Raw genomic sequence first — 27236 nt, 5'->3', positions numbered from 1 at the left:
ATCTTTCTCTCTCAGTGCCACTGTGTGTGTGCCAGTCAGGTCGCTGTCATGGTGCGCCAGCAGCTCCAGGCCTTGTTGATCACAGTACCGTGCCGAAGTGTTACCATAGCAACGACAGTGGCAACAGACGTGTGTGTGTGTGTGTGTGTGTCTGTGTGGGCCCAGTATGGTGGGCAGCAGGCTATGAACTCAGCAGGACTCTATTTGGGCTGGAGCTCTCAGAGGACCAGGAGTATCTAGTCAGAACAGAGTAAATGAAACCAGACTTTATTTGGTCTATTTTTCCATCTGTTAACTTTCCACATGTATTATAATGCATGGAGGATATACAAGGTAGACTGAGTTTAGAAGGACAGAAACATAGATTGAGGGCCTTGCAGTGTGATTATCTCTATAAACAGAGCTGCATATGCCTTTACATTTTTACAAGCTTAAGGGGACAGTCCTTGTCTTTGCAGATGAAATTGCATTTCTGTCATTTTTGTCTGTTTTCTGCTTCTTCCAGAAGCTCAGGCAGTATATTTTACTGATAGGCCATCTGTTGCAGTCGTTCCTTAAACTGCTGCCTTAATGCTGGGATTCAGTCTGTCAGATTCTCTAAAATTAGCAAATTGCTATTTAGCCATCTGCTTTTAAACCAGAATTATAAAATAAGATCTGGTGTCTGAAAACAGGGCGGCACGGTGGTGCAGTGGTTAGCACTGTGGCCTCACAGCAAGAAGGTACCGGGTTTGAGTCCCGGCTCGGGCACGGGATCTTTCTGTGTGGGGTTTGCATGTTCTCCCTGTCCCTGCCTGCGTTCTCTCCGGGTACTCCGGCTTCCTCCCACAGTTCAAAGACATGCAAATGGGGACTAGGCTGATTGAATACTCTAAATTGACCGTTCGTACGACTCTGTGTATGACTGGTTGTCTGTTTATTTATGTTGGCCCTGCGATGGACTGGCAACCTGTCCAGGGTGAACCCCGCCTATCACCTGAAAGCCCCGGGGATAGGCTCCAGCCCTAACCCTTACCAGGAGATATGTGGAAGAAAATGGATGGATGGATGGATGGATGGTTGGATTGATGGGTGTCTGAAAACCAGTTTTAGCAATCTAAACCAACTAGGCCTGCTCAGATGATAAGTTTACTGAGTAATAGCAATGTTTGACACCCCAGCTAAACGTTTACAGTCTCTATAGGCAGCCATTACCTTAACTTTATTTCAGGGCCTGACTATGTAAGGCTGCACCACATGCATACGACACACTGTAAATGAGCTTCCCCCAGCATGAACTGTTGATTATTGTCACTAACACTAACTGCATTCTCAACACCAATATATTCTTTTTTGTCTGTGTTACCTGTCTGCAGTGCAGCCGCCTCTGTGGAAAAAATAGAATTTATTGCACACCCCCAATGTTTCGCTGTTGATGTGAGGGGGGGATGGGGAGTCAAAGTTGTTTCTAGAGCTTAGTTCTTTTGGTCTTTTGTTTTATTTGTCTTTTCAGAAATATCTCAAAACCATAGCATGCGCTGGATGATTAAAAAATAGATTTTTATAGACTATAATGCACATAAACTGCTTTTTGTCTTTACAAATGGTGTAGTTAATTTGTACAGCAGTCAGTACAGTGCTCTGGAGAGCACTCTGCTGTGTGACCAGATGACCTTTGAGTGAAGCAACAGCTGGTTCCTGCCCTGTAAAAAACTGCTAATGAAAGAGTAACACCATTGACTGAGAGCATACCAACCAACCAGTATGTTACTTCACCCTTTTTGCTGTTCATCACTGAATAAGAAGGGCAAAAGTGTACTGGTTATCTGAATGTGTCCTCCGACAGTGTTGTACTCTGATAGCGGCTGCTGCTTTCGGACAGACTCTTTTCCCCAACAGGTCAACTGAACTGTCTGACCTCTCATTCACACAAACACAACAGTTCAACAGCAGTCATTTGGTCACTCTTTTTGGAGACTCCCTCAGCTGTTTACTCTCTTTATTGGCTTTATGTGTCATGTGTGCGTGTTTGTGTGTGTTTCAGTTGGACAAGCTGATGCCGAATGTTGTGTGCTCTATCAAACTTACCGTAAATTCCGGACGATAGAGCGCATCGTTATATAAGCCACAGATGCTTATTTTAGGGAAAAAAATCTACTTTGTACACGAATAAAGCCGCACCGGTAAATAAGCCGCGGTGCACAGTGGAAACACCTCGGCCGCCCGTTCTCTGCGTGTTGACCCAGTCTTCCAGAGCGTTTTCAAGTTCGGGCCATCTGCTATTATGACCTCTGAAAGCTTTTGTCGTCTTTTTGCATTGGGTCAGTTCGTCATGTTGCCGCCTCCAGCGTCTCACCATCGATTCGTTTATGCCAAACTTACGTGCTGCAGCTCTATTTCCATCTTTAACCGCCAGATTGATTGCCTTTAACTTGAAAGCTGCATCATAAGCATTCCTTCTTCTGCTCTCCATCTTGAGGGTGAGTACAAATGACTGAAAATATTGTGTGATGCTCTTTTTACACTGCACCGCGGCATGGACTGGACGCTCCAAGTACAGTACTTAGAGAAATTACCATAACATTTGGCTAGGAATTTCCCTAAGTACGGTACTTGGAGCTACCATCAGGAACAATAGGGAATTACTGCCCGCTGCCGCTGCCCGCCACACCCCAGGGTGAAGGTAAAATCCTCGTATAAGACGCACCTGAGTATAAGCCGCGGGGCATGAAGCGTCGAAAAAAAGTCGCGGCTTATAGTCCAGAATTTACGGTACATTTTTTTCTACCAAATGTAATGTGAAAAAACGCTACAATTGTTGAGAAAAAAACAAAAAGAAGTCTCAAACAACTTTCGCTAGACATGTCAACATTCAAATCACAACAACAATGCACAAGGGCTTAGCAAAATATCAATATTGTATTGATATTGACATGTGACATTGGATATTGTGATAGGATTTAGCTACAGTTATATTGTGATGTAGCATGAGTGTTATTTTTCTCTCTTTTGAAAGGCTCCATTTTAGGTAAAAGTGATGTATTTTCTGTATTTACCAGACTGTTTTACCTGGTTGGACCAAAGTCGCCTTTACCTCATGTTAAAACATGTTTCAGTTCTTTTCTGTCCCAGTCTAGTTATCAAAATCCATTGCTTCTCTTCAAATAGCACCTTAATTCATGCATCATTTTTTAAATGACTACATTTTTTAGACGTCAAAATAAGTTCTACTGTTTTTAACTCACTCACTCACACACACACACACACACACACACACACACACACACACACACACATACATCCTTGTGCCTATATTTTTTGTGTGGATTTTCATTGATGTAATATATTCCCTAGCCCCTTACCCCAAACCAAACCATCTCAACTGACTGCCTGACACTATACCTAACCATAAATCAATTCTATCTTCAATCCTAAAACCAAGTCTTCACCTTCAAAACCTCAATCCTAAAACCAAGTCTTCACCTTCAAACAGCCCTTTGAGGATATGCAGACCGGCTAAAATGTCCTCACTCTCCAAAAAAGTCCTCACTCTTTTGGTTAAATATGTATTGTATTGTATATGTATTCTAGTCCTCAATATGTAGCAAGTACAGGAACACACACACACACACACACACACACACACACACACACACACACACACACACACACACACACACACACACTCAGCAGTTGGAAAGACAGTGAGTCAGAGGTCAGGTTGGATTAAATCAGGCCAGACTGGGGGCTGGGACCAGATAAGGTAACGTCTCCTGTGCAAGAACAAACAGACAGGACACAACTAAAGTGTCAGGCTATAGACAGAGAAGTGTGGAGATGAGAGACAAATGAAGGAACAGACTTTTATGCAGGGGTTGAAGAATAAAAACAATGGCACAGATAGATGTGGTTGAAGAAGGAATACAGGAAGTGGATATCGGCAGGAATTTTTGGCCAGGACCTCCAATTTATTTTGATACAATTCAGTATGGATTTTACACTTAAAAACTGATCAATATGCTGAAACATACATGATAGAAATAATATGTAATTGGATGCATTGTTGATCAGCTTTAGAGGTCACCAGGATGGACATTTCTGACACTGCCGAACATAGGTCAACTTGCTAGTACTCATATCAAATTGTTTTTTGAAATAATTACATGTCGATTTGTTGTCTATTCTGGACAGAGGATGTTGCACTGTGAACTGCATGCCAAAACCCAAGACAAAGAGACAAATTTTGATTTGTGATTCAGGGCTTTTTAAATAAGGTTTGATGAACTGATTGATACTGAACCCAAAAACAATCTCTCCACTTCAGTATTCTTTGGTAAGCAATTATTAATCTATTCATAGTACTTTAGACTGCAGTGTATTCTCTGAAATAAGACACAAAGGTCACACACACTTCAATACAACACTTAAGTGCTGTGTCATCATCAACCCAAAGTTTGTTCAGTTTGTAAATTGCCAACAACACAGCTTAAAGTTACCATTGCCTGGATGATTGGGAATCTTCACTGACACGTTGTACAGATTTTTTCCTCAGCTGAATGCTAACTCTTTTTCCATTAACATCTTATACATTCAGTGCTGTCATCAGTAAACTTGTAATTTCATTTTAATAGTTTTTTCATTTATTGACAAAATTAAAAAATTATATACACAAAAAGTTGTCACAGCTAAAGGGCCACTTTCTGCTTATATTTTGAGGCTTTGAGTGCCTCCTCTCTTTACACAGGTTTGGAAGTGCAACTTTAGTCATATGTTTGCATGTTTAAAAGGTGTGGTGCAATTGTACCTATCTACCATTTTCCTGAAGCCCTTGTTTTTCATGACATTATAAGGGCACAGGTCTTGAAAGTTAAAACCTGCCATCATTTACTTTTTTGTGCCCATGCTCAGATTGATTATGTACAAAGGATTGGCTCAGTTGCATTTGGTTTGAATCTGCTGTTAGCGGCATGCAATGCAATTCTGTGGATTGACTGTGTTTGTTGTGTAATTGGAATATTTTGTATATTTTAATATGTGTTATGGCAGTATTTAAATGCCATTTCAAAAAGCTGACAGACTACATGACTTTTGTTGAGGTCATCCCTTCTGGACTTCCTTCTGGATAGCGAATGGCCAAACATCTGCTTTGAGACTTGTAGCCATACAATCCACTGGTGCCATTGTTGTTCTTGAATAGAAATTGTTGCTGCCAGGCTTACACCTTTAGCGGCAGGACTTAAATCTGTTCAATTTCACATGTATAATACACTGTAATTACAAATATCTACATCAAAATCGATAACTGAATTGGTGAAAAATATTTTGCAATTTAGTGAAGAATCGCTTCTTTGAAGACTTAATTGTGTTTGTGAGTAAAAATTAATTAAGGAAGGGATTAGAGGTTGCATAAAGCAATGGCAGATGTGGAGATAGGAGAAGGGACAACCAGGAAAGAGACAGTGGGAGGTAGGGCTGGATAACCAATATTAAATAGCATTAAAATAGGGCTTCACAGTTACATTGCTATGTGGCTTCCTTCAGTTTTCAAACTGCATGAAGGAGCAGTATTCACTAAAGGCTAATTGTGTGTCACAGTAAAATTTTGAATTAGATATTATGTTGCTGCAGAGATTTCCATCCACACATTATATTCTACAGAATTAAGAAAAAATCTTTATTTGATACAGATCCCCGCAAAAATCACACTACAATTATTTTAATGGGTTTGTCAATAGCTTTGATTATAATGATGTTAAATGAAAAAATCTCATCACAAATCATATCACAGTCAACATATCAGTCAAAATCATAGCAATTTTTCAAAATTGTGCAGCTCTTGATTTAACAAATTGCTACAGAGTAACAAAATATGCCTTGTCATTCAATACCAAATTTCAATTACGATAAAAGTATATTTTTAAATTCTGAATTATTTTTTTTATTTTGAAACTAATTTGAGAAGAATATTTTTGCTTTGCTTAAAAATTCATTTAAAGCATATTGATAAACCTAGTTTATATTTAAATTATAAATGAAATTGCTGGCTCTGTTGTGTGTGGGACACAACTGAGAAATATGTAACTTCAGAGAGCTTTCACCTTGTTCAAATGTATTTTAATTTGTTATGATCATAAATATCCTTCAGGAGCCTGTATTGAAGTTAAGGTATTAATAAAGGTCATTTTATCAAACACTTAGGAATGATACCCAGTCCTTTTGGTAGCTGGGTGATGAAACAATAAACAAGAGGCAGATGTGACTGTAACACAGCATTTCTTGTGTCTCCCAGTCGCACCCTGATCTTGGACGTCATTCCACATCAGCCCAGATGCTAGTGTGTGTCTGCATGTGTGGTCCCTGAATGTTGCTCGATTACAACAGAAACAGAGCAGTTATTCAGTGTTGTTACAAAGCAACCACTGTACAATCACTGGGATAGTCACCACAGCTTTGATGCTCATCTTTTCTGTGATTTGAAGCCTTCCACTGACATAAAAACAAGATGAGATAATACTGATCTCCATTGGGAAATTCGAGAAAAAAAAAGAAAACGAGTGTGTCAAGCAAACATAATAGGGTCTTCCCCTGAAGTACCTTCAGGCTCAGGCCCTAAAAAAGAAAATCAGGGTTTATTTTCACATGGTGTGACAAACTTTTGAGTTTGACCTATGCTACCCCTTGCTGGTAGATGTATGAATTGCAGGATTTTGCTCAATCAGAGAATCTCCTTAAAAGTGAACTAAAATGAAATTTTGTCATTTCACTTAAAACAATTGGAATTTAGCTCATAACAAGTTTTTTATTTATAGTTATTGATTGAGTTTGTAGTGGAATTGTATTCCTTGTAAACAGACTTTTCAAGTGTCACAATAAAGGATTATGAATAGAATTCTGCAAGCATTTTCAGTTTCTTATTAAAATGAAATGTCTTCATAAAAACAACTTATTTTTAAATTGTTCACTGAACTATCTAATATTTCATTGGTTTCCTACTTTGGATCTACCCACTGTATCAGTGTGTATACTAAAATGATACTATGTTTACCTTTTGGGATTATTGCACGTGATTTGAGAATTTTTTAATAGTTATTTTGAAATATATATTAGTCTTGCATGTTTGCAATTAATATAATACTCTTGAGTTCATTGTTAAATAAACCACACTTCCTATATAATATTCCTTTTTACATGCACATATTGCATAAAATTGAAGGTGTAATGCAGTATTTGTTGTTCTTTGTGTAGTATACGATTGTGCAGTGGTTAGCACTGTCACGTCACAGCAAGAAGGTTCCGGGTTCTAGCCCTGGCTTGAGCATGGGGTCTTTCTGTGTGGAGTCTGCATGTTCTCCCTGTGTCTGCGTGGGTTCTCTGCCAGGTACTTCAGCTTCCTCCCACTTTCCAAAGACATGCAAGAGGGGACTAGGCTGATTGGATACTCTAAATTGACCATCGGCGTGGCTGTGAGAGCGAATGGTTGTCTGTCTATATATGTTGTCGTGGGCGGCATGGCTCGGGAGTAGAGTGGCCGTCTAGCAACCAAAGGGTCGCTGGTTTGATCCCCGACCCCGGTGACCATGTCAAAGTGTCCTTGAGCAAGATACTGAACCCATAATTGCTCCTGATGAGTAGGTTGGCGCCTTGCATGGCAGCCTCCACCATCAGTGTGTGAGTGTGTGTGTGAATGGGTGAATGAGATGACACTGTAAAGCGCTTTGAGTACCGCTAAGGAAGAAAAGCGCTATATAAAATTGAGTCCATTTACCATGTTGGTCCTGTGATGAACTGGTCAGGGTCAAGTGAAGAAGACAAGTTAGTAACACACAAGTACGATTAATGGTCAGTAAAGTATTCTGATTCTGATTTATGTATAACTCATACAGGAGGAGAGAGAGGAAATAGAGGAGGAGAGAGAAGACCAGCGCACCATGGGAGATCCCCAAGCAGTCTAAGCCTACAGCAGCATATCTAACAGCTAGCCTAAGCCAGACCTAACTAAAAGCTTTATCAAAAAGGGAAGTTCTTAAGTCTGCTCTTCAACATGGAGAGGGTCTCTGCATCCCGGACCGAAACTGGGAGATGGTTTCATCGGAGGGGAGCCTGATAGCTGAAGACTCTGGCTCCCATTCTACTTTTAGAGACTCTAGGAACCACAAGTAACCCTGCATCCTGGGAGCGAAGGGTTCTACCTGGATTGTAGGGGACTATGAGCTCTGTCAAATATGAACGTACCTGATTGTTTAGGATTTTGTATGTTAGAAGGAGAATTTTAAATTCTTGTCTGAATTTGACAGGGAGCCAATGCAGAGAAGCCAGTATAGGAAAGACAGCGTTTTGGACCATCTGGAGAGTCTTTAGGGACTTACTGGTGCAGCCTGATAGGAGGGAATTACAGTAAACCAGCTTGGAAGTGACAAAGGCATGGACAAGGATGTGCCTGACCTTAGCGATGTTATGTAGATGAAAGATAGCAGTCCTAGAGATTTGTTTAATGTGGGAATTAAAGGACAGATCCCGATCAAAGAGAACTCCTTGGTTCTGTACGGGAGTGCTGGGGGCCAGGGTGATACCATCCATGGTACTTAACTAATTAGATAAGGTGTTCCTAAGGTTTTTTTGGCCCAGCAAAATAACTTCAGTTTTGTAAGAGTTTAATAAAAGGAAATTATGGGTCATCCATGTTTTTATGTCCTTTAGACAGGCCTGCATGACAGTGAAAATTGATTGAGCTTTTCCTTATAATGTGACCTAGAGGAAGCATTAACAAAGTGAAGAGGACTGGTCCAAGCACAGACCCCAGTGGAACACCCTAACTGACTGTTGTGGTTACAAAGGAATTATCATTAGCAAGTACGAACTGAAATTGACCTAGTAAATATGACTTAAAAGTTTGTTCCTTTAATGCCAATGACATGTTCCAGTCTCTGTAATAGGATATGATGGTCAGTGGTATTAAAAGCTGCTCTAAGATCTAATAAGACCAGCACAGAGACAGGTCCCTTATCTGATACTAGCAGGAGGTCATTAGTAACTTTGACTTGCACTGTTTAAGTGCTATATGATGAATCCTGACACCTGACTGGAATTCCTCCAGTAAGCTGTTTCTGTGGAGAAAGTCACAAAGTTGTTTAGCAACTGCTTTCTCCAGAATTTTAGAGCAAAAAGGAAGATTTGATATTGGTCTGTAGTTGGCCAAAACTTCTGGGTCCACAGTTGTTTTTCTTGAGAAGGGGTTTAATAACTGTTACTTTAAAGGACTGTGTGTTAAACCTATGTTTGTTCTGCTTCAGAAATAACTACATGGATGAGAACAATTAAAGACAGTGACACACATGTAGTTTTATGCTCACTGACAGTCAAAACTGAAATTTATCTGGCATTTATGCTGTGACAAGAACGCTGCCAAGGCAGCTAAATACAGGGGTCTAGAAAACAGGTGGTTTAGAGGAGGAAATTATTGCACTAAGCTCATGAAGATTAATGGGAGAAAAACTATCAAAGTGTATGTCTGGCCCTACAGGTGCCTCTAAGGTTTGTGGGGTTATAGGTGCCGTGTTGTCAGCTGATGGCTGGAGGAGATGAATTTTCTCTCTCGTAAGTAGAATTTTGGCATTGAAGAAGTTCATGAAATTATTGCTACTCAGGGAAACAGGAATATTTGGCTTAGTAGAGTTGTGTTTCTGTGTCAGTCTTGCTACAGTACTGAAGAGAAACCTTGGGTTGTTCTTGTTTTCCTCAATTCGTGCTGAGTAGTAGGCTGCTCCAGTTCTACGAAGGGCTTACCTATAGGTTTTAAGGCTATCTTGCCAGATTATATGTGACTCCTCCAGTTTGGAGGAGTGCCGTATTATCTCCAGTTTCTGAGTTTCTTTGTTTAAGCTGTCTGGTTTTGGAATTGAACCAAAGTGCTTGTTTCCTTAGATTCATAATTTTCTTTTTTAATGGAGCAATAGAGTCCAAAGTTGTTCCTAAAATGCCAGTTGCATCGATAAAATGATCAATTTAGGAGGGACTAAGGTACCCCGCCTCTCGCCCGAAGGCAGCAGGGATGGGCTTCAGTGACTCTTAGCAGGATAAGCGGGAGAAAATGGATAGATGGATGGATGGATGTGTAGTATACTCCACTTAATAACTTGTTAAAAACGTGTTATCAGTCAGGGAAAAAAAAACATTAATCTCAGCTTTTTTCCTGGGAAATAATGAGTACCGGTATTTGGAATACAATAAAAACTCATCCCTCCGAGTCTACTCATCTCCTTGCTGGGAGGTTGACTTCATATAAAAATGTGCTTGGTTACAGATTGCCGTACACAGAGATTGACTTGGCCTGATAATAAACATTATTAATCTATTTAGTAATTTGTATTAAAAAACAGTAACACTTAAGCCTGCTGTGTTCTACTTCTGAATTAAAAAAACAGTGCCTCCCATTACAACCCACATTGCGGTTGATGGTGGAATTGATTGACATTGTCATCTTATACCCGTTAAGTCACACAGACTGACATTTTCTTCATGTCTTGTTCATTGACTCCTTCTGGTACGTAGTATATCCTCGAGTCTTTCTTTCATGTCATTAGTCAATACTTTTAATTCTTTTTTACATTTGTTGTACAATAACTGTGTTTGGAAGCAATACGGTTTATTAATTCTTCCATAACAAAAACACAAATAGTTTAAAACAGTCAAGACTTTTGTATGTCCAAACTCCATTTGGAGCAATCCCATTCAGCAGCATTTTGAAATTGCAGCTTTGGAAAATCTGGTCAGTGTATAAGAATGAATGTCATAGCTGTGTGCATATATAACTTGTTGTACTACATCAAATAAGTAACAGATAGTTTCTAGACAATGGACACAAATAGTTCTTGTGCAGTGAACAAAAAGTAAGTGGTTAAAGTGCAGTGAATGAATAAATAGGTACATATTTAATTAACAGGTGTTGTGTAGTAAATGAGAGAATAAATACTTGCAATGGAATTTAAGCCATTCTTAAAGTCAGCAAACAGCATTGCACATTTTTCATTACCATTTCAGTATGAGAAAAAATATTTGTAAGGATTCTGGAAAAAATAAATTTGTCTTTGTCTGAAATATCCTCTCCTCATATACAGTACACATCTCTTGAATAGATCCTTTTCAGTGAGGGTCAACCCCAAGGTAACTTAAATCGCTTGTGCTTTGATCATACATATAATCTTTTAACAGAGTTTTACTGTTTGTGCAAAGCAAATTTACTGCAGGCATTTTACACTGCATGCACACACATACACACACACACACACACACACACACACCCACATACACATACACAGTACAAACAAAATTGGCATTTGCCTAACTACAATCCCCATACAAGTTAACATTTTAAAGTACATTTTAGATTTTGTGTTGATGTAATGATTAATTTAATATTTTATTTTAGCCCCACATCACTTATAAGTATTTGCTGCTAATCTTCTCTTCTTTTGTTTTTGCAGCTGAACTGGAGTTTGTTCAGATCATCATCATTATCGTGGTGATGACTGTGATGGTAGTGGTGATTATCTGCCTGCTCAACCACTACAAGCTCTCCACCTGGTCCTTCATAACAAGGCAGAGCCAAGCCCGCAGGCACAACCTGCAACAGGTCAGGATTTGTGTGCTTTTCTGGTGATATTCCAAAAACGTGCCTTTTTCTTTTTGTCTGGAAATTATAAACGCATGGTTACCTATCCCACATTGTGCGATTTATTTTACTTTGAGTTCTGTTTAAGTGACACACATGTAGTACTATAACAAAAGTTCATTCTCATCTGACAATAAGTATCTCTGTAAAACTGAAGCACAAATATTCCTAATGCTAATGAAACACATTGCATTTCATGGTTGTTTCATTCATTAGACTTCAAGAAACAAACAACTAAAAGAAAAAGACGCCCAGACAGGTATCAAGTAGAAAGACACTGCAACAGGTCATTAACCAATAGGGCTGCTCCGTTGAAGGAGTTTCTCCTGCCTGATTCTTGGTGGCTGAACATGTATGATATATTAACAGGTTTTGTGGGAAAATAGGGGTTTATTTGTCTGATCAGCACAGCACGGTGGTGCAGTGGTTAGCACTATCACCTCACGGCAAGAAGATTCCGTGTTCGATCTTTCTTTGATGAGTTTGCATATTCTCCCTGTGACTGTGTGGGTTCTCTCCGGGTACTCCAGCTCTGGAGAGAAAAAAAACAAGCAGCAAGAGCAAAATGCATAGGTAGGACATTAATCAACACAATATCAGAACCTAGTTTTCCAATAGGCTTTTTGAATTACTATAATCTTGTTCCGGCAGCACGGTGGTGCAGTGGCTAGCACCGTCACTAGGTTAATCAGATACTCTAAATTGACCATATGCATGGCTGTGAGTGTGAGTGGTTGTCTGTCTATATGTGTTGGCCCTATGATGGAATGGAGACCCATCCAGGTTGTATCCTGCCTCTTGCCTAAAGGCTGCTGGGATATGCTCCAGGCCCCCCAGGACCCTCAACAGGATAGGCGGTCAAAAATGGATGGTTGGATGGATGGATAGTCTGATCAGAGTCAAATGGTGCAGCAGTACCGGATGAACATGGAAGATATTTCAAAGTTGGTTGTAGAAGGAAGCAGCACTGGCCTAAACTGAGCCTCCTTAAACCTAGGATTTATGAATTAAGTCTGGCTCTCTCTTTCCCTGTACTCTGAGCTATTCCTGAAAGAAGTAGTTTAGAAAAAATAAAACAAAATACACTGTCTGTGGAGCCCACAACAGCTCTGACCAGTCCTCTTCTTCACATTTCATTTTCTTCTCTGTATTTCAACACCAATTTCCACTCCCACCAAATGTGGATGTGGATAATGTATCTCAAGGTAAAAATGGCAAATTCCACCAAAAGATAATGAGTTTTCACTCCGGGTCTGCATGTAACAGACAAAAGGATACTGTTTGTATTGGATTGTATTTAGCTGCCTTGGCAGCGTTCTTGTCACAGCATAAATGCCAGATACATTTCAGTTTTGACTGTCAGTGAGCATAAAACTACATGTGTGTCACTGTCTTTAATTGTTCTCATCCATGTAGTTACTTCTGAAGCAGAACAAACATAGGTTTAACACAGACTGTTCCCAGGAAAGATGCGCTGAGATAAGTGCACCTTTTCATCCTAGTTGCAGTGTTTGTCCAGTTTCACCAAGGTAACAGTGTTGTTCCTGTCTGTTAGAAAGACTTGCTGAATTGGTTTCTTCAGAGCCCAACCTGTCATTTCAGGCCTTGATGTTTAATGCACTACAGTGCTGTCAGGGAAGCTCTGGTTCTGCCCATCCTACTTAGGTGTCAGCACAATAGGACAGAGATGGAGTCTTAGGGCAAAAAACTGAATTCAAAGAACTGGCTCCAAGAAAGCCTCTTATCACCTGTTTTGGAACAAAAAGTTGTGCTTAAACTCAACAGAAAGTTTTTGGGTAATGATCAGATAGCGCACATGTTCTGAGCTTGGAATAACGAGCATGGACTAACCCTTTGTGAGGAATGTCTCAGTCAGATCCGAAGTAATATTGTATTGGGCCAATCCAGGCACTTTTTAGAGTACCAGATCAGGAAAGACACCTGGGGTCCGTTTCACAAAGCAAGTTCATCAAACCCTGAGTTTAATCCTGATCTCCGAGTTGATCTACCCTAAGATGGAAAACTCAGAATTTTCGGTTTCAGAACAGCGGATTTGAATCAGTTTGATCAACTCGGAGTAGGTTCACCTGGGGTAATGCACGATCATGACAACTCTAAAAAACCAGCATAAATGGAGCCCCGATTCACCGAGTCACCATGGTGACGGAGAAGCGGAGAGCTTCGTTTTTCACGTCAGTGGAGGTGGAAATCTTGATGCGATCATATGAAGAGTTCCAACGCGCGTTAAAAAAGAAGTGCAACACCACTGTAGCTGCAAAAGAGAGAGAGATGGCGTGGAAGAACATTGCTGCTCGGGTCAATGCGTGAGTTTAAATGTAGTCCTTTGCAATCATGATTATCATGGAGGAAGCTGCTTACATGGTAGCGCATTAATTTATATCGTTTGGATGCAATACCGCGGGGGAGAAACGCACTTGGCAGCAACATAAAATGAAGCATAAAAACATTATTCAAACAGGTAAGACCATCTCATGGCGTACCCCATGTTCTGCATTGTAAATTAAATATTAAGTGGCTGTTTGACTGTGTACAATAGTTGTTTTATCCCCAACATAATGCTGGTTTCATACACAAATGTCTTTTCATCGATATCATGTTCTGTTAAATAATTAAGCCTATTTAAACAAACACAGACTTCTACTCAGCCAACAGAAAGAAGGCGGATGCCCCTAAAACGGGTGGTGGCCCAGCACCACCACCTCTAACAGAGGCACAGGAGCTGGCCCTAAGCCAGAGTGTAGGAAGGCCAGTAGCTGAAGGAGGTCATCCTTAGAACCCAACCCCCAAGACACTAGTGCCTTCATAAAATGTAATATGGCATGATAGAGAGAGAGAGAGAGAGAGAGATAGAGAGATCTATATAGATAGATAGAGAGATCTATATAGATAGATAGAGAGATCTATATAGATATGACGTGAGAGCATGACTATGACTGGTGATGTTGCAAACGATGGACTGTGATGTGAAACGGTACCGACACTGTCTGGAAATGCAAGAACGTCTATGCGCGGTCTGATCACCATCTCCTGACAAATATTTAATTCTCTGCGCAGCATTGCTGCACCTTCATCCACAGGATCATCAAGAAAAGGACAGGCCATGTTAGTTGAAAAACTCGCCTGCTGATGAATGAATGCGGAAATCAAATGGAGTTTGTGGCTCGGAAAGTGGGCGGAGACAGCGAGAAACTTGAGGTTCATTGACAAAAACCTGGTCCCGACCAGGTTAGTTTCATAGCGTCTGTTACTGCAGTAACTGACCGAGAGCTTAAGTTACCGCTGTCTGTGAAACAGGCTCGAGTTAACCCTCTTTCTCTGGTTTGAGTTACCTCCCTTTGTGAAACGGAAAACTCTGTGTTTTCCTTATTTCAGGGTTAATAGACCCCGAGTTTTCACTAAACCTGCTTTGTGAAACGGACCCCTGATACTTTGTTTTGTTTTGAGAGACGTATGTTCAGTCTGCTTTCATAAAAGTCAAGTCAAGTCAATTTTATTTGTATAGTGCCAAATCACAACAAAAGTTCTCTCATGACACTTCACAAGTAGAGCAGATCTAATACCACACTCCTTCAGTGAATTTACACACAACAATTCTTCATGAACAAGCACATCCTGCAACAGCGGCAACGAAAACCTTCCTTTTGACAGGCAGGGACATCGAGCAGATCAAGGCTCAATGGGGACGGCCTTCTGCTTTGATCGGTTGGGGGGAAGCGATGTACATGAGGGGTAGTACAAGATACAGACGCGCAAATCCAGGCATAACGCATGCAAAAAAAAAAAAAACCTGAAGATTCACACACATCATTAGACAACTGCAGCTGCTGCCAGTACAGTGACCGGCTGACTCTAATAACACTCCCAGTCTCCAATTCTGTGTCTTTCTCCTCCCAATCTCTGGGTACAGACATTCACAATAAACCAATCACCTTACATACATGTTAATCTTACAAATAATAATGATAACCCTATCAACATTTCAAAAAGTAAAGGTAAAGGTCTGGTAAATGATCTAATATTCAATAATGAGACAGTTGAAATCTGATTCCAGGTTGAATATAAATCTCCTAACAAGTTTCAGTCAGGTATGTCTTCAGAGCTGGGACACTTAAATGCGCAGTCTGCACCTATGTTGTCTTAATGTTTTTTCCTTGTGTAGGATGGGTACCTGTGGCCTTCAGACAGCAGCTCTCGACAGGGAGCCTCAGAGGTAAGACCACCAACACACAGAACCCCCTTGTACAATTGACCAGTCTGTCTCCCTCCTGCTGCTGAAAAGTACGTTGCAAAAAAAGAAAAGAAAAAGAAAAGTACATCGCTGCTTCTTTAAGAAATGTCCTTAAATTATATAGTGTAAGCAGTTGTATGCAAAATGTAAACGTCTGTCTTATACCACTGCTGTTTCCTATAACAGACATAAAACTACAATCTTCTTCAAGTTGCTCATCACAGTTCATGCCATCCTATCTCTCACCTCATGTCACATGGTCAAAAGAATGATACAAATAGTAATAAAAATAATAAACAAACAGATCATTATCAACTATATTGTATTATCAAGGCCCACATGTCATCTTCATTAGCCGTCAGCACTGGAAGATATGCAAAAAGGCAATCAGTGGATGAATCGAGGGGAAAAGATAATATAAGATGATTTAAAAAAATAAATGAATCATTTTTTTAATAATTAAAGGGAGACACATACAGAACAAGGCGGCACGGTGGTGCAGTGGTTAGCAGTGTCGCCTCACAGCAAGAAGGTTATGGGTTCGAGTCCGGGTACTCCAGCTTCTTCCCACCGTCCAAAGACATGCAATTGGGGACTAGGCCAATTGGATACTCTAAATTGACCGTAGGTATGAATGTGAGTGTGAATGATTGTCTGTCTCTATGTGTTGGCCCTGCGATGGACTGGCGACCTGTCTAGGGTGTACCCATAGCTGCTGGGATAGGCTCCACCCCCCCACCCCCACCCCGCGACCCTTAACAGGAATAAGCAGAAGAAAATGGATGGACATACAAATCAAATCAAAACCATTACAAGGCAAGCTGTGTTGTTTGGTCCTCATGCCCATGTTGATGAACCAGTCTAGGTTTGTTTTGGGGATACTGGCAACAAAGGAACTTGTATAAATATATTGAATAGATAAAAAGAGACATTAGAAGAGGATGGAGAGAAAATAAGGACTGGATGGCAGGTAAGGGAGCCAGAGAAAAAGAGGGGCAGTAGGCTGAGGGGAGACAGAAGTAGTGTCAAAGCATCCTGAGAGACCTTAAAAAAAGGAGGAAAAGGCCACAGAGAGACACAGCCAGCCAGGCTGATGGATACAAGGAAGAGGATGGTGGGTGGTTGTGACTTGGGGGGGGGGGGGGGGGGTCATTAATCAGCAGCACCTCCCCTGACACTGTCTAGACAGCCATCTGAGAGCTCCCCTGCTCTGCTACACTCTTCTCCCTCAACAACTATACACCTCTCTCTGTCCTCCCTTTCTTTGTCTATCTATTGATCTTTCAGTCTGTCTCCCTTCGTAGTTCTGTGTCCCTCTCTTTTTTCCTCCCTTTTCTTCTGGCATTAACTCTTTATCTCTGTGACACTGTATTATTTTCTCCGTCTGTCTTTTCCTTGACTCAGTAACTTTCCTTTTTTTTGTTTCAATCTATTCTTGTTCCTTTAGTTCCTTAATTTCAGTTATCCTGATCTTCTGCTTTTGTTCTTCTCATCCAAACTGTGGGGATGGACAATAAGTTTCATAGTTTGCAACACCTAACAGGTTACTGAATGATGTTGTTGGTTTTCACAGATATTTTCTTCACCTTACTGTATCATTAGATTATCTTTAATAACTAATTTATGACTTATTAGTAGGTGCAGGATCATCATTTACAATTTACTGAACGAAACTATTTGTCATGTTGTACATTGATTCTGCTTACCTGAGCGGCACTGTTAAATCTAAATTTGAGGGCACTTGAACAATTCCAAAATCTAATTGATTCTCCCCCTGATGTTCCTATCATCCTACCAAATTTCTGGCAACTTTTGGAGTTGTCTTGCTAACATGTAAACACACAAAACAATGCTAATGATCATGTTATGTCCTTGGTGGAGTTAAAAAATGCATCAACAATACAAAGTTCCACAGGTTATCACAAATTACTATATCAAAAAGTGTACAAATAAAAAAAAAACATTTTTTAGTAAAAAAAAAAAAAAAACTAACATTTTTTCATTCTTCTATTGTGAATATTACTATTGTAATCATTATTACTACAATTTTTTTGCCCCAGCTAAAAAAAGAACTCATTTTCACTCATACACCTTGAATTTAGTTACAACTGAAATCAGATGACCACTCTTGCCTTTTAAACAAGCAGTAAGCAGTCTCAACACTACAGAAAAACAAGAACGCAAAATAGAACCGATAATACGAGAAGTATTATGACTGTGTGTGTTTGTGCGTGTGCGTGCGTGTGTGTTAGCACTCTTAATGTAGGCGTTACAGCATGTGCTAGTGCTTCTATTAATGTGTGTGCTGTCATATACCTGGAATTGCATGTGCTACTGTGTCTATTAATGTGTGTGCTGTGTTGTGCTGTCATACATATCTGATTCTTGTTTTTGTCTGCGTAGAGTTCATGTTTGTACGTGTCAACTTACAGTACAATATGTGGTAAATGTTTATTTGTTCTCACATATTGTACTGCATGATGTGTTTTTTTATTTTTGATTTATTTACTTTATCTTAACTTGTCTTCTTAACTCACTGATTGCATGCATTTTTGCTGTCTAAATGTTTTCCTTTAGCTGTGGCTTTTTCAACATCCGAGGCCCAGGGACTAGAGCTGGAAATTAGCTCTGGCTAATGCAGACACATTTACAGTAATGTTTATTAATCTGTGCTCTCCCTGCCAAATAAAGTCTAAATAAAAAATAGAAAACACAAACACTCTCATTTTGACCATATCACAATGATTTCACTCAGTATGTCTAGCTTGATAGGCGTAAGATTTAGCTGAGCCCAAACATTACCTTTTCAGAACATTTGTTGAGTTTCTTAGCTTCGAAGTTGTTCTGTGGTCTCTGCACACGTCTGAATAATTGCAGCTTGTTTTTGTAGCCTGGTGCTCTCTTGGCTCCTATCATGTTCCTCACCCACACTGGCTGCTATAACCCCTACCTATAAGCGATAACATTTGTGCTATCACCTTTACCATCAGTCCCTAGGCCATTAGGTCCAACATCACCTCCTCCACTGAATCCCAGGTGCATTGTGGTCATTGCTGATCTTTCAGTTTTCCCCCGCGAAGCCTTTCTTTTGCCAAGGTAGTTTAGAATTTCTTCTTTCCTCTTTAAACGGGGAAATCTGACTTTGATCAATCTGGGTTGGGCACCTGTTTGAGGCTGCAATGCAAAAGCCCAGTGAGCTCTTTCAATGTGCAGATTCTTCATGTCATGGATGTCAAGGTTGGCTTTAAGTAACATTTTTTGGGGGGAGATATGAACATATTTACCTATTGTGACAAGTAACTCTATTGCCCTTTCCTGCTTGCAAACAGCAGTCAGAATCAGAATCAGCTTTATTGCCAAGTATGATTTTACACATACAAGGAATTTGTTGCGGTGCTCTTGGTAAACAATAGATAATAATAATATGCTGATACTTGTGTCTCTTCTCCTTCTCCCCATTTACTTAATCTCATTTTGGTCTCCGCTTCTTTCCCTCACCCTCCTGCTGCCTCATTTTCTCCCACCTTCCATCTTTGCCCCTTCTTTGTCTCTTTTGTTTCTCAGGTATTATATGCTCCGCAGGCCAGAGATCGCTTCACTGCTCCCACCTTTATGCAACGTGACCGGTTCAGCCGCTTCCAGCCCACCTACCCCTACCTGCAACACCAGATTGATCTGCCGCCCACGATTTCATTATCGGATGGTGAGGAGCCCCCGCCATACCAGGGCCCCTGTACCCTACAGCTCCGTGACCCTGAGCAGCAGATGGAGCTCAACCGAGAGTCGGTAAGGGCTCCACCCAACCGGACCATTTACAACAGTGACTTGATTGACATGGGGGGAAGTGGGAGCTTAGGTGGTGGATTTGGAGGAGGTGGTCCAAGACCGCCAAGCAGTAACTCTGGCATCAGCGTGGCCAACTCCAGCAGCCATGGTCGCATGGAGGGCCCTCCGCCAGCATACAGTGAGGTGATGGGGCACTACCCTGGATCAGCATTCTTTCTACACCAGCACAGCAATAACCAGAGACTGGGGGGGGCAATAGGTCTGGGGAACAGGACGATCCAACAGCAAAGCCAGTCAGAAAGCACAATAGTACCTGCCAAGGATGGCCAACTGGAGGATCTGGTGTGATTGAGCTGTCTTCTCCTCACCCTGCTGTCCTTTAATCACCTTTAATCACCTTTAAACAGTGGTCTCTCCATCACTATTTCTCTCATCTTCTCTCTGCACTCCCATACACAAAAAATAACGTTTTCTCTTACAAAAACAAGGAAAGATTGGAACCATGATTTCCTTCAATTTCTGGTTCTGTCCTTTTCCTATGTTCAATGACTGTCACTGATGGGACAGGGAGTATGCACTCCATTGAGTGTTTTGTTTTTTTTGTTTTGTTTTGTTTTGTTTTCTAATGAAAAAGGAACATGCTGTTAGCATAGATAGAAATCATTTACTTATTTTCTCTCCTTCTCCCCCTCAGTTTGCCACTCTGTCTCCAGGAACTGAGGATGTTATTTTCTTTTTAATCCTTTTTTTGGACCGGATCTGTGCACAAAGCGAGGACTTACTAAAAACACAAGAGACTCACACACTCAAATCTTAGTGCCAAGGTTCATGAGGATGCAAAACAAGGGGTGAGAGAAAAAAAAGACTTTAAACTTCATAACACTAAAAGGAAGAAGTTATCTAAAGTTGCACTATCTTTTTTGTGAAAGAGACGAGGGAAATAATGCTACATGATGATGATGATGATGATGATGATGTGTTTTTGTTCTCAGTTTCATTAACAAACTGTTAATGAGATAAGAGTGACTGGACTTTAGCCTCAATTTTTAAACGGTTCTGAGCAAAAAGTATTTTAAGCTTCTGTCCTTCCTTTTTTTTTTAATTGCAAGAAATATTAGTACCCAGCCTATGGCTTCCCTGTCTGCTATCACTTCATTCACAGTGAGACTCAGTTAGACTATGATCTTCTACTGCTACATGTCTGAGTACACTTAACCTCAGTAGGAAAGAAGTCTGCTTCTTGACAGCTGGGTGGACAAACCATCCCCTACTTCCTCTCACAGTGTGTTAAAATGTTCCAGTCATTCCCTGCAAAGATGAGAACTGCTTTTCAAGATCCAGCATGATACTTTAAAAATTCTGGCCAGTTGCTTGGATGTCAAGTTAGCCAAGAACCTTTATTGCTTCATTTCAAAAAAGCAAACATATCACACTGTCCATCCAGCTGCCCAATCACAGCGGAGTCTCATCTCAGCTCTGTCCTGATCACTCTGGACACCTGAGACTTCCTATTTCTTGTGTCATGCCCTGACACGCGCGCACACACTCACATACACACACAAACACACACAAACACCCCAACCCACCCCACTTATCCTCTCACATCTCTCTTACAGTGCATTCTGCCAACAGCCACAGTGAACCACAGACAAAATACAGAAAACTTCTTTAAAGCTTCCAAGAGACCAAGATAACAAAGAGTGAAGTTTTATGTCTGCATCAGGTTTTAATGAAAACTGTGGTGTGGTCGAAGTTTAAAGGGCTATGGAAAGGTCCTTTTTTATGGAAAAAAAACCTTTTTGAAAATTTAGCCTTTGTATCTGCTCATCGTTGCCTTCTCTGCTCTCATGCTTTCTCTGTCTCTCTGTTATTGTTTGCATTCAACAGCAGTGCCCCTCCCTCCCCATATATAACAGTGTCTTTGGTGAACATTGTTCATCTTCCCTCTTCTATTTATGTGCTGAATAAAGTGCATTCAAGTGTTGCAGAGTCCACCAAGCCCTTTAAAGTGGAGACTGGATTGAAACTTTTTTGGCACTATGCTAATGTAGTCGTGCGTGCGTGCGTGTGTGTGTGTGTGTGTGTGTGTGTGTGTGTGTGTGTGTGTGTGTGTGTGTGTGTGTGTGTGTCTCTTAACCCATGAGCTTGCATGTACCGTGCCAATGATTTATTAGCTGATATCTTTGGATAAGTTTCCCATACATATTTGGCACTGTCTGTATTAGCACAGCTTTCTTTGGAATTCATAGGTTTTTTTTTTAAAAACCAGAGGTGCTTGATCATTATTTTTTTGGTTGAGAAATTATGAGTGTAAAAAAAGTAGAAAATATGCATGCCACATTATGCCTCATAGGCTTTATTATGGGCTTATCAAGAGCTCCACCTCATCTCTGAAATATCCCATTTCTACAATAGATCCTAACTGGAAGCTCAACCTGCTGTTGATAGTCATTATCACAATATGATCAATTCAATATGAAAGAGCTTACATTACAATATGAATTGTCAGCTGCTGAGGAAGAGCTCAGAAAATAAATGAGAAGTGTGAAATTTTTTGGAAAACAAAGCTAGAACTCCTCACATTGTTTCACTTTTTTTCGTAAATTCCATTTTTCTTGTCACATCCCATGAAATGTCCAAAACCAACATTGCGCTTCTCAGTACTTTCTACCTTTCCAACACTGTCTGCCTGTACTTCACTGCACACCCTTTGGTTCTTTCTAATAATATGCACCTTTCAAAACAGATCCAAAAAGACATACTTTGACAGAGAAATAACATTATTTACAAGTGATGTTCCAGAAGTTTCTGGCCTCACCCAGAAAGCAACCTAATATCCTTGTGATATTTCTTCAAGGCGGCATGGTGGTGCAGTGGTTGGCACTGTGGCCTCACAGGAAGAAGGTTCTGGGTTCGAGTCCCGGCTCGGGCACAGGATCTTTCTGTGTGGAGTCTGCATGTTCTCCCTGTGCCTGCATGGGTTCTCTCCTGGTACTCTGGCTTCCTCCAACAGTCCAAAGACATGCAAATGGGGACTAGGCTAATTGGATACTCTAAATTGACCGTAGGTGTGGCTGTGAGTGTGAATGGTTGCTTGCTGTGAGCCCACCGTGCAGAGAATTTTGGGTTAATTAAGTATTTTGCACTTAGTAGCAGCAAGACTTCCCTGGCTCACTTTGAAAGTTGCCTCATACAAACTTGACTATTAAAATGCGTTGGGTCATTGAAAAGCAACACAGGGACCTTATACTGAGAAGTCCAGTTAAAACATTAAACTGAGAAACTACTACTTTCAGTTGACAGGAAAAACAAAGAACAAAGTGATGCACCCCTGTTCAGTTGTGACTTCATGCTCGGTAGATTTCAGTGGGAAGAGGTCAGTTTGAAGAAGGCTTTCTTTTTCTGTTAACATGGTGTGCAAACCCATCCATCCATCCATTTTCTATAACGCTTATGCATTAAGGGTCACGGGGGAGCTATCCCAGCTGACATTGGGTGAGAGGCGGGATACACCGTGGACAGGTCGCCAGTCCATCACAGGGCCATCAGGACCAATTAGGGGCTTAGTATTTTGCTCAAGGATACTTTGACATGGTCACCAGGGGAAGTGAGGATTGAACCAGCGACCCTGCAGTTGCTTGATAGCGACTCTACCCCCAAGCCATGCTGTCCCATGGTGTGCAAACCAGCATGTTTAAATGTATGTGTGCTTGCTGTGTGATCAATGTGCCCAATCCAGCTCTACTGTTGTGTGTGTTACTACATCGCTGCTATTGCTGTTGCTGCTACTGCTACTATATCACTGTTGCTGCTTCCCCATCCCACCACCCACCCCCAATTCACTCAAAAGTAAGAGAAACATCTGACCCTTTGCAGTCTAAGGGTCTCAGTGTTGAACTCACAAAGAATGGCTTGCACCTGCTGATAGCTCCATGAATTTTGCGTCACCTGTACCCGCTATTTGCCCTGTGGTCCAACAAGGTCCAACTGATATTGCACTTATATTACTGCGCAAACACACATCAAGTTTTGAGTCCAATTCCAACTATCTATGTAGTATAAATTGTTTGCACCAAGATTACAGTAAGAACAATGGCAGAGAGGAGGAGAACAAATGTTCAGACCGCAAGCTGCAAATCCTGAGCAACAGGCAAACACCTTAAGAAAAAATATTGCCATTATTTTTGTTATTTTATTTTAACATTATATTATAATATGTACCATGTTTCATTTGTTGGTGTTCAAAATCATCCAACATCTGTTGGACACCTTAACATAGTTAGAGATTCAACACAAATTCTCTGAGGACACAAAGATGTCAGCAATGTGTTGCCACTGGTGTTAGTGAATTGGATTTTGTGTGCAATGATGTTCGTTTGCATACTGTAGAAAGGGGCCAAGGTTTACACCAAATGTATCCATATTACCTCATTTAAATACATGCAGATCTTATCTAGCACCGGCACATTGAGATGCTACTCACTTGGCAGCTCAGTTAGAGCTGCATTTCACTGTTGTGATTGCTTTGTGAATTAAATTGGTTCTTTTTGTCTTATTTGCATGCTTTTAGCTGGTGCAAAACCTGTGCAATCCTTTTGTGAATTCACCCTCAGTATTAAGGCAAAATTGATTATTGTTTGTTTTTATTTCAGCTGAGGACAAATTGAGACCTGCACAAAAACAGAAATAGCGAGATTTTCCTTCAGTTAATTACACATCAACATTTGGGTTATTCAGCTGCTTTTAAGATTGTCCCAACACTTTGGCCTTTAACTGTTAGGAGCTGCCTCAAACCCACATTTAATTCCACTCTTTGCTCCTCCTTCTCTCTTTTGTTTTTTTTTCTGCTTGGTCTTTCTGTGTAATCATAGCTTGTAAATGGAGGATATAAAGATGATTTATATGTTTTCTACAAGGAGGTTTGCATGTTACTATTATGTGATTTAAAAAAAAAAAAGGTGCCTAATGTTCATGTTTGAGCAGACCACACCTCAGTCCAAATGCTGCTTGGAATCCTTACTGGTACTTTATTTGGGGGTTATCACCTGTCTGGCAGAATGGAATAGAAATGTGAAAAATGATTGAAGCCAGTGGACACATGTAACAGGTGCTGGAAAAGATTTAGACTTTTGAGAACATTGAACTTATTTTTCTTCTGTTATTATTACAGCTTAAATATGGCCTTCCGTGAGCAAATTAATTGACAAAAGCTACATTCAATTCAAGGTTTACATAGAACTTTAAGGTTACTGTTGTATAACCGGTGGTGCACATGTTTCCATGTCAGCAAACCACAAGATCACCAGCCTGCTCATTCCCATTATGCCAGACAGGGGCAGTCACTCCTAATAAAGCAGCTGAAGCTATTTCAACCAGTAATTTGATATGTGTGGAGCAGACATAGGAACCCACTTGCACTCAAAAAGCTCCCACCTTTGTTGTGCCTCACTTCCAACGGTGCTTTTTTCTGTAGTCGTCTTTCTTTATGTTTGTTTGTAAGGTGCTGTATATAACGTAAATATATTATGCACATATCCTACCCAATGGGTAGATACCACAAAAAAGTTGTGAATAATGTAATATAATATATAGACAGTATAAGAATTTTAAGAGGGCATCATCAAATTTGCTTAAGGTTGAAAATGTGCTTTGTCTTTTTTAATGACAAAACTTGGTTTGCAATGTGTACTTAGAATATGGTTGCAACACAGATACTTAGTACTTCTAATATTTTGCTATGAAATATAGTCTGATACAGGTGAGGTGACCTCTGGATTAGTGACATTGCTGAGAAAAAGAAAGATAGCTGGTTATTTTACTGGATTCCTAATAAGAGCAAAATTTCAGTGTTTGCCATCATGTACCTACTTGCTAATGGTTTGATTTAAACCCCAATTGATTCACAAAAACAGAATTAATGGTCTTGTTGAATTTCCTCTCAACTCACCCTGTAAATTGTTTAATAAAATGCAGAATTTCTCAGATGTGTCACATGTCCACTGTCACTGTACCACTGTCCACAAGAATATGTCTGTTTTCATCAGTCTCATAAATATTTCAAATTACTTTAGCTATAGATTTGTATATTTGCCAAAGTATAAAAGTGTTGAGCACACTCTGATGTGGATCTGGCTCTCTCATAGCTCCAGCTGGATGTTGGGCTGTGATTAAAGCATTTCAGCTCATCTACAGGACAGTCATCAACTTTTGATTACATGTCTGAGCAGGAAAACCATCAAAGGAAAATTGTTCTTTATTATTATTATCATTACAATTATTATTATTATTGTTATTTTTTGAAAGTTACATCAGTATCAAACAGTTCATCACCTCCTTAAAATAATTGCCTAAGTGATTTTTTTTGACAAAAATGTTACTGTTTTTTTGCCCAAATCAATTCCTTGTGATGTTTTGCCTCCAGTTTTTTGTTTTCTGAAAAACTTGAAAAAATGACTTATGTGATGATTTTAAGAGGGTGAAAAAGTGCAAAACTGTTTGTGTCAAAATCTCATTTAAATTTTCTTTTTTTTATTATTTTCTTTTGTTTTCCACATTATAATGTTAACTGTGGCACAGTATATTTAAACAAGTCTTATTTAATCTCCAGTCAGTCATTTACAGTATGTTCAGAAAAAAAATCTCCATTTTACAATAACTGCAGAGCATGTTCATTGTTATCTGTAGAAAATGTACATAGCAATGCCTCATTTTCTCTTCAAAGCACTAAATAAGTGGCAGTTTTGTAGTTTTAACTTGGAAAAGTCTCTATTGTAACTCTTGATGGAGTGACGCTCGGCTCTCTGTGTTCTTAATTGACAGTTGTTTTTTTTTCCTGCAGTAGCTTGAAGAACTAACTTGGCCTCAGACTGAATTTTCTTTAATACTCCTGCAGCACGGTCCCTTCCACTTATTAGAAGTCTGCACTCAAGTGCTGACAACAAGTAGCTCTTTTTATTTTTCCAGATTTGAACATATTGATATTGTCTATAAATTTTTGATATTTTTGACTTGACAGTTACCATCAGACTGCTTACGTAATGGGTTTTGTAACATCTGTTTGCTTTATTTACAAAATAAATCATTCTTGGCCCCCTCTGTGCTTAAATCTAGATATAAATATGACTGTATTCAGTGACCATACAGTGTATATATATCAAACACAGAGGTAAAATTATGTATTTTTGCCTCTTTATTTAAGAAATTGTGATGTAATAGGGTTTAGGCCTAAGGTCTGTATTTGCAATACTTTTACAAAAAAAAGAGAAAAAAACAAAAATGTTGCTCTAAGTGCTGTTGTAGTCAAAGATTTTATGCTTGTACCAATGCTGTAGTCAAACTACAGCATAATGAATAAAACTTTTAAAGTGATCATTCTGTTGCCCGTTTTTATACAACTTCTTGTTTGTGATGTTCAGACAATAAAATTCTCTCCACTTGGTTCTAAATATTTAAAGAACCTCTTAGGTTTGTTACTTACTAAACCAGCTGATTTATTTGGCTGCAAAGATAACAGTATGTCTACACTTTGAATTGAAAATTACAAATTAATTCAAA

General features: G+C 39.9%; 1 protein-coding gene across 2 annotated transcripts in view; it reads left to right on the top strand.

Annotated features, from left to right (window-relative positions):
* LOC147253796 (low-density lipoprotein receptor class A domain-containing protein 4-like) overlaps nucleotides 1-27032 on the top strand; it is a 193745-nt gene extending 166713 nt beyond the window's left edge. For both annotated transcript variants that reach the window (XM_086219101.1, XM_086219102.1), the window contains 3 exons: nucleotides 11460-11608; nucleotides 15828-15878; nucleotides 19461-27032. In XM_086219101.1, coding sequence (XP_086075227.1) covers nucleotides 11460-11608; nucleotides 15828-15878; nucleotides 19461-20030 — 770 coding nt within the window. In that variant the 3' untranslated portion in view covers nucleotides 20031-27032. The remainder of the gene's footprint in view (nucleotides 1-11459; nucleotides 11609-15827; nucleotides 15879-19460) is intronic.
* Nucleotides 27033-27236: the final 204 nt, after the last annotated feature.

Source organism: Aulostomus chinensis, chromosome 11 (assembly GCF_037954235.1).
Source record: "Aulostomus chinensis isolate RoL2024-O1b breed Wild chromosome 11, RoL_Achi_v1.0, whole genome shotgun sequence".
NCBI lineage: Eukaryota > Metazoa > Chordata > Actinopteri > Syngnathiformes > Aulostomidae > Aulostomus > Aulostomus chinensis.
This window is presented reverse-complemented; position numbering and strand designations above follow the sequence as displayed.